This window comes from Sprattus sprattus (genome assembly GCF_963457725.1).
Source record: "Sprattus sprattus genome assembly, chromosome: 2".
NCBI classification, from domain to species: domain Eukaryota; kingdom Metazoa; phylum Chordata; class Actinopteri; order Clupeiformes; family Clupeidae; genus Sprattus; species Sprattus sprattus.
In genome coordinates, this window is record NC_137921.1 from 11650151 (window position 1) to 11659287 (window position 9137).

The 9137-nt window shown below is 46.3% G+C and overlaps 1 protein-coding gene across 1 annotated transcript in view; it reads right to left on the reverse strand.

Moving 5' to 3' along the window:
• Positions 1–8731, reverse strand: part of adcy6b (adenylate cyclase 6b) — a 39197-nt gene extending 30466 nt beyond the window's left edge. The window contains exons 1-3 of the mRNA XM_080860407.1: positions 8646–8731; positions 6096–6288; positions 4783–5686 (exon numbers count right to left, since the gene is read on the reverse strand). Of these exons, the coding sequence (XP_080716533.1) occupies positions 4783–5685 (903 nt within the window). The 5' untranslated portion in view covers position 5686; positions 6096–6288; positions 8646–8731. The remainder of the gene's footprint in view (positions 1–4782; positions 5687–6095; positions 6289–8645) is intronic.
• Between the last annotated feature and the right edge of the window lie 406 nt (positions 8732–9137).

Below are 9137 nucleotides of genomic sequence, written 5' to 3' on the forward strand. Positions count from 1 at the left end.
TCGACAACAGCAAATCCCAGGAACAGGTTCTGCCACTGAAGGATTTTCCACCAACATTTGCCCACTTCTAGCAAAGCTACACTGACATCATCCAAAAATCCGGCTTAAGAGGTGAAACGCTTTAAAAATGTCTTTTTGAGGGTAGTCAGGCAAAGCCAGATACGACTCCCAACAAACCTAAATGCTGCCTTTCTCTGTCACTAGACAAATCGTACCTTATACAAAAAGGTTATTTCTAAAAGGTACAAAAACATTTGAAGAGATTCTGTAGTATGTGTCAACTGATCATCATGGAGTGGTCAGTGTGGGTTTTAAAAAGGTCTGAAGCTTTGTGCAACATAAGCATTGCTGATGTTTTCAGACACTGTCAGGCACCATGCTGAATTTGACAGCTTCAATTTCTCAATCTCATTTCTATTCTGACCTTCAGGGGATCACTTCAAATGAATAGGCATGGCAGGTGGAAGACTATTAACTGAAGTCCCTGACAACTTTTCAGTATTCAACACTAACCTACCATGTGTGCCACTATAATAATGTCTTCTCATCACCACCATTTTCTGTAGATTTTGTAAACATAAAAAGAAAATGGTCGAAATACTGTATGTAAGAGAGGATGTTGCTACTGTCATTTGTGCGAATGTCAGACAGCATGACTTGCATCTTGATTGTCATAAGCATGAGATGTGTGGATGACATTTCCATGGATTTTTGCTTTCCTTGTTTCGTTTTTGGATCTGCTTGTTCTCACCCAAAGTCTCAATCCACAACAACTAGTGCACGCCTCAAATAATTAGTTATATGTTTACAGGCAACACTGATTGAAACGATATCCACTTCACTTCAAGTGTATATTGGCTACAGTCAATCAGGTTTCAAAACCTCACTGCCATAAAGGATAAGAACATCAAACCAGCTGGCAAAGCCAGTGAAGAGCTCTTGTCATGCTTTAGAAAACGCCATCGCAGACTCACCCTGCATGTCTCCCAGACTCTTAAGATTGTCTCTATGGAAACTGTGGGGAAATTCGAGTTTTCTTAGTCAGAGGAAAACTACTAGGAGACGTGTGAGCCATCATATGTTCCCCATACCGACAGACGGGACAATTTGTCAACTCTCACAATCACAGTAATTGTCAGTGGGTTTGGGGACAAAGAGAGAGACAGAGAGAGAGAGAGAGAGAGAGAGAGAGAGAGAGAGAGAGAGAGAGAGGGGAAGAGAGAGAGTGTGTGTGTGTGTGTGTGTGTGTGTGTGTGAGAGAGAGAGAGAGAGAAGAGGAGGGGGGGGTATGATGTTCAGATCTCATCAGTCCAACTGAGAATAGTGAAGCCAATCCATGCTTCCTCCAGGCCACCCAGGACCATAATGTGAGCACTCTTTGACACTCTTCTCATCCTTCGTCCATTTCTCCCAGCACGACCTCCCCATCCTCGTGGTGGAGCTAGCACACAAAGGCACCCTCTGTTCCCTCTAACCATCAGGCCCTGCACTGCCCTCATCCTGGGTGTCCATCACAAGGGGAAACACACAACACAAAATAAAGGACTGAACATAGAGAGAGAGAGAGAGAAAGAGAGAGAGGGGAGGGGGGGAGGGGAAGGAAAACATGGAGGACAGTAAGACAGAAAGTACTGAGTGAGAGAGAGAGCAAGAAAGAGAGGGAACACTCCTGGTGAGTTCCCAGAAGAGAACCTGTATGTCACAGATTAGGCTGTCCATGTGAGGTGGCTGCATGCAAGCTCTTTCGCTCGCTCTCTCTCTCTCTCTCTCTCTCTCTCTCTCTCTCTCTCTCTCTCTCTCTCTCTTTCTCGGAGAATGAGCCAGGACTGAATAGGGCCAAACATGCACATAACCACAAGCAAGAAATGTGTCGGTGGGTAAAAGCCCCGGCACATTGTGCACTACCTACTTCCCAGAATGCCCTATCGAATACTGAGCACTCAGCCAATCAGGACATTACCTAGAAAAATAGATATTCACCTTGCCAAACAAAGCTGAAAGATTGCCCTCACTATTGCATGGATCTGACCCTACAGCACTGTGGCTGCAGACATCTGCTATCAGCCATTTCCTATACTAACAAAAACACAGCTCTTACCTTTGGACTCTTATTATCTCATTCCTACTACTATGCATAACATCATGTCAATGACACCGCTGCCAAATTTCTGTGTGTCATCCACACACTCAACTGTTTTTGGGGAGGTTAAACTGGACGCATTGGTTAATAATCTATACATGATTCATTGTCACTAATTTCTAGGTCATGAATGACGAGAGTGACTGTGTGCAAGTAAACAGTAAACTGCGGGCTGGCACGGGTAGTAAGAGAGATCGGTCTCCAGAGTGTGACCTCCTCTGAGGTTGCCTGTGGCATGATGTCTTTGCTTTCAACAGCTATTCATTTTGGGGCTCTTGACTAGGCCCGATCCGGAATAGAAAATTCACCTTGACCTCCGCTTCCCCGAACCTCCGCAAACATTGCATCACCACAAAAGAAGCCTGACTTATTGACTGAATTTCACTGTGTATTCATGGCAGTTCTACTCACTTGTTTGGAATTTCTGTGGCCGGCCTTGTCCCGATAAGGTTAAATCGGAAAAAACACCTTGTGTTCACATCTAATGTTTTATGTTTATGTGGCTCAGAGCTTGACCTTTTTTGCAAGAAAGTACTGTGCCGTAGGCATTCATCAGATGAAGAAATCTCCTACTGCATGCTGGACGAATGAGAACGTCATAAATAAAACGTGCCGTATATTACAAGAGAGGAGACAAATTCTCCCTTCGGGTGAAGATCTTACAAACACCAAACTACGGGACTGCAATGATCTCACTTTCTGTTCACTTTACAATCGTATTTCAACAGCTTAAAACAAGGCCTCATCAGTCAGCACACAGACATAAACTATTGACAAAGAAATCAATAGTGGGACCATTATAACATTATGTTTCTAGCCAGGCAAAGTCACAAAGAAGGTCGAAATACTGTGTTTAATGAGGGGGAAATGGCGCTAACTATTTGGGGCCACTATGAAGCTGTACTCAGCGCTGGTGAATATCGATCGACGGGCCTGCTGACACATGTGAGCTTACTGTTGGAAAATGTGATGCGGCATCCACATCATCCGACGACCGACAGCAATCAACACCCTGACAGGCCTGACCTGTAGCGTCTACACGGTCAGAGGAGAATGAGAGCTGACACCCAGTCTTCCTCATTCCACGCGGCGCCATAATAATCGCCTGCCGCTCAATTAGCCACTGGCACTCCGACAACACAAAAATGTACCCGGGGCCGTTTGAAGGATCTCTCCTTTGTTTTTTCTCTCTCTCTCCCCTGTTGCTGTGACTGCTTTGCATTTGAACCGAAGACTTGCGCCTCGGCGCCCATTGTGTGCCCGCGTCCACTCTACGGCAGCGGGGGACTCAATAGGGTCCCTCGCCCACTGCCTTTGGACTACAATGACAATGCCACCCTTGTCTGGGAGACTGGAGGCCTGGATGGTGCTGTATAATGCTATCATGATATTCCAGTGCTGTGGCAGACTAAAGAGGGCTCCTTTTAACTGAACTGACCCCTCAGCATTCCCTGTGGAACAGCTAACAGTGCACTACAGAGACCTAACCATAGAGGCTAAATTCCATTTTAATGCCACAGTGACTCACAATCTAAATTTAGCACATACGAGAGCAACCAGCAGAGAATCTGTTACATTTCTTCACTTCTACGCCGATTAATTTTTTGAGTATCGATGTTAAGGGTTATATTCTTTGTCAGGTCATTATTTGGGGACTGGCCATGGTAAGCATCCCACAAATCACAAATGCACAACAAATGGGAGAAGGAGTTCTCAATAACCAATAACATGCGGCAGTATGTTCCTGTTACTTGTGTAATGTTGAGGATATCTGAGATACGTCTTTTTGAGTAATCCCTGAAAGGCTCATTCTGAAATATTTGTGTTACACACATCATATATTATGACAGGACACTTCCTATTGTTTATGAAGACGAATGTCAAGCTGTTAGCATTTCTGACGTTTTCTGCTCAGAGGCTGAGCGGAAGACTTTTAAAGGACTGAGTCTGCATTCCCCCTTGGACAAGCTGCGAAAGAGCTTGATGATGGAGACACCGGACCCTTCCAGATATGACTTCATACCGCTTTGAAAAGCAAACAAATGCACTTCTGCCAACCCAAACTTCAGAAAGCATGACTTAATCCAACGTCCCAAAGCCACACGACACATGTGCAGGGCTCATGTACAGACGCACAAACACACACACATACACACATACATACACCAACACACAGACACACAGACACACAGACACACACACACACACACACACACACACACACACACATACATACATACACACATACACACATACATACACCAACACACAGACACACAGACACACACACACACAGACACACACACACACACACACACACACATACATACACCCGCACACACACACACACACACATACACACATACATACACCAACACACAGACACACCAACACACAGACACACAGACACACAGACACACAGACACACAGACACACACAAACACACACACACATACATACACCCGCACACACACACACACACACATACACACATACATACACCAACACACAGACACACAGACACACAGACACACACACACACACACACACACACATACACACACACACACATACATACACCCACACACGTTTCACACTCCGCACTCATATTTCACACTCTTATCCACACAAACGAATCCTACCTGTTTCCAGAGGAAACTGTCCTCCTGGTTGGTCGTCCAGGTGGTGGCTACATGTATGACGGAGAGCGTGACCCCGCTGATCACGGCGGCGCGCATGCGCACCGGCAGCAGCGTGTAGATGATGTAGATGAAGAACACCGACCACCACACCCCCTCGGAGGCGCTGCGGGGCTCCACCATCAGCACCCCATACACCTGCACGCCCAGAAGCACCGCAATCACCAGGTAGCTGACGATCCACATGTAGTCCTGGTGGAAGCCGTTGCGGTTGCACACCACCATCAGCGCCAAGAAGAGGGCCATGGCCACGCAGAGGGAGGAGGCGAAGGCGGGGTGCGGCGGGATCGTCTGCATGCAGTGGAAGGCCAGCATGATGCCGCAGACGAGCACCAGGACGCCCATCAGCATGGTGAGGGAGCTCTGGTTGAGGCGGAAGAAGTAGCGCTGGTACAGGCGCTCCAGCTTGACCGAGCGGAACTGCTTGGACTGGAAGACCCGCGCCAGCCTCAGCCAGCAGGCCCGCATGTCCCTGCCGCACGCCTCGTCCCCAGCCTCGTCGTCCTCCTCCTCCTCGCCGTCCGCGCCGGTCCTCCTCTTGGGTTCGCCGGTGGCGTCGTCGAAGGTCAGGTCCACGGCCTGCGGGCCCATGCCGGGCTTGCGGCCGTAGTGGTCCTCCTGCCAGATGCAGCGCGTGCTGAAGTTGCTGCTGGCGCCCGTCGGCTGGAGGGGCTGGGAGGACGCGGGGGGCTCGGGGCTCTCGGCGTCCCGCAGGCAGCTCATGTAGCGGGGGCCGCATAGCGAGGAGCCGCCCTTGCGCCGGCCCTTCTTGTTGCCATTGCGATCCCCCCAGGCCGCCTTGCGGTCGTCCACCCTGGCTACTAAGAAGCCGCTGACCCAAGACATGCTAGAGGGAAAGGGCGGACAGAGAGAGGGCGGAGGAATGAGAGGACTTGATACACAGAACAGAAAGTACGATAATAAGGAAGAGAGTGAGAATGAAATGGAATGAAAACTGGAAATGGAGTCTAACAATATTTTGCTAAATGTTATTACCAGCCCCTGTACCCTAGAACCAAGAAAACCCCTGAGTTACCAAAAATGTGTAAAGGCACTTACTTCCCAAGAAGTAATGTGGTCCTATTTTTTCAAAAATCATCATGTAGCAAAGCCACAGGAAAGTTTTAGATAGCATCAAAAATCTCCTCATTGCAATTGAACTACTGCACAATTATATAGTTTTATAGTGATAGAGTTTTTGGAAAATCTGAGAAGAGATATGCTTTAATGCTTTTTAAAATGGCACATGGTCTCACCTGTATGGCTTCTTCTGTGAGTTGTAGTTGTAATCTCTTGGTCTTCGTGGATCCTCATTTATCCCAGTGAGCTGTCAGTCAGGAGTGTCCAGAGGAGAGTGGGCCTTACATCTCTTTCAGCCTTTCACACTTAAGGTCAAACTCACAAAGGCTTTCGTTTCTTATACCCTCTGCATTGCTCAGGTAACCAGGTCTGTCAGAATAATGACAAAGACAGCATTAAAAAGCAAACTCATTTTAGATGTCATGGGCTTACCTATTCAAAGTATTTACTGTCATTTCAGTAAATGTGGGTTGCAATTAAGCATTCTGCCATTGTGTGTTTCAGTACCGTTACACTTAAAATCCTTTAAAGGAGGTTGAAGAGACGCATATTCCAACTATTCCGATACTAAAGGTGTAAAGCAGTGATTCTTAAAATTCCTACCAAAGGTCAAATCAAAAACTAGGACACAGAGAAAACGTGTGTTCCGTCGGGAGCGCATGCACTGTACTACTATCTAAAACTATGGCAGACTGAATACAGGGCATTTCAGAGTTCAAGACAGTTGTTCCCATTTCACAGTGTTTTGGTGACAAGAACTACTGTAAATATTTTTAACCTAGTTATCTCACGGCTAATAACAAACATATTTTGGCCTGGGGTACAAAGAAAATGGCCACCCCGCCTCTTCATTTGACTTTCAAACACACAAATACAAGGAGTCCAGGCACAGAAAGCTGCCCAAAACATAAACATAGCATGGGTTGGGTCACTTTGCTCTGTTTGACAACAAAGGCTCCAGTGAATGGGTGCCATCAAGGGCGATGAGCTCTCAAATACAGATTAAATTGCCCATGCTTCCCCCAATTAGGTTGGATGAGTCAGTGGTTTGCAGCTTCTCAGGGCCATTAACCTCAAATGGTACTAAAATAAATAAAGTTTTTTTTTTTACGTCACAACCTGCTGGTCAAACTCCAACCAGGCTCCAAATGATTTTGTATGATGAGACAGTAGGGACAGAGGTCTATAGGCCTATCTCTTTTTTTTTTTTGCACAGATCTAAAACGAGAGCACAGGACACATCAGTAACGTAATCGTGAGGCTTAATGTCGTGATTTACGATTAGGAAAACATTTCTGTTCCTGTTTTTGCATATATGCCATATTTTCTGACAGACAGGCCGTGTCTCTAGGCTACTGCATTTCAAACCTGAGCTCAGTACATCACAGTGTCTAACGTCTGCTGTTCGACTCCTCTCCTGTCGGTGCCCTCTGCTCTGGCAAGAGGTCGCTGGATATGCTACAGCAGAGGAGAGTGCGCTACATTTCCAATCTAATGGGCAAACCTATCTACGAAGTGACAGGTCGAAACATGTCTGCCACAGCGTTCGCAAATGAATGGTTCATTTGTATATTTGTACACAAGGCTATGTATTGCTTTAATTGCTGGGATTACCCTCCCAACACGTGATTATTCAGACTTAATTCGAGACAATATTAATTCTCTTCTGGTACGTGTAGGACCGGTCAGACAGCAGCATGCGGGTGTTATGCAATGCAAACAGTGCATGTGTGGATTTAGGCAGCATCCATTTCGATTGCAATCCGTGATGTTCTCATTCACATACACATTTAATCGTTTCTCGTGTACATACACACTGCGAGATGAAGGCTATGACATAACAAGCTTCACGTCGTCTCTGCTGGTTCCAATATATATGTCAGATGCAGTCGCACCTGAGAAATTTTGGTCGCAAGTGTGACATTACTAGGGGACAAACTGCTATTACATAACAGGGAACATTCCGCGTGTGTGACAGCCGTACTGGGTGACTCTTCCACCGTAGTCGCGCGGAATTGTACCCGTGCCTTGTGCTGGGGAAAATGTATCTCACTCGCTCGTTACCCAGTTTCAAAGGTTACAAAACTGAGTTGGGGAGAGAATCTACATCACAAACCCAAAGTCCCCGCGAGCCGACAGACAATATGTGTCCCAGAACTTCTCACTTGAATTCCACAGCACAATTTTACGCTTGTAAGTAGTCAACTTCCGACCACAATAACGACCTCCCACACCGCAGACTTTCTACACTGTGTAGCTTTGAATGCCTTAGAAATGGGTACAACCTAGTGTTATGAAACTTTGTTTCTTCTTCAGCAGGTTGACAGCGACGCGAGATGCAGCCAATTTACAATCGCAAAATAGCAAACGATGACTCGGTGTTTTAAAACTTAGCAGGACTACATGGCTACATTCACATATCTGCTTATTACAGTGGAACAATACATTAATGCTGTGGTTGTTGTCTAGTGTTATGACATTGTTGTGTTTTAGTCTATACATGTACAATCCATGATCTACATTTGGGCAAGTTGAATAAATACAGAAGAACCTTGGCAATGATACTGACCCTCGTTTTGATGGCAAGTTTTTTCGTTATTCCTCTCCTCGGTATTCGAGAATAACTATACAGCAATCATGCGACTCGATGGTCAACAGACAGTTCTCATCCCCGGCAACTGCGAAGGAAGCACTCGCGAATCAGAGAGAAATCATAGAGCACTCACCAGAAATAAGCTAGGTTCTGCACCGCAGTACAGTTCTTCATCCCTCTGCCGCTAAATATTGTCAGTGCCGTTTCCCTACCGTTGCGATGCGAATACGCGCAGATGGCTGTAAGCCCACTGTGTGCATCCAGGGGCAGGGCGATGGTTACAAATTTACAATAGCGTACAGGCTCTGCTCCGCCAAGTGATATGTTGACGTTCCTCCTCACTCTTGCCTAGACTCACCCTCCCTCACATTCACTCTTAAAACATGAAGTCGAGTCCCCCTAGAGGTAGCCTGATGTTGATTGTGTGTGTGTGTGTGTGTATGTGTGAGTGAGCGAGAGAGAGAGTTGTGTGTGTCATTTCATTCTCAGAGATATATTACCGTGTTAACTCCGCCCTCACCATCCGATGTACTTGAGATAGATAACATTGGGCATATGTCATAGATAATCACGTTAGTTAAATGGAACAGAGTTCCTACAAAATGCCACAGACAAAACTTACTCT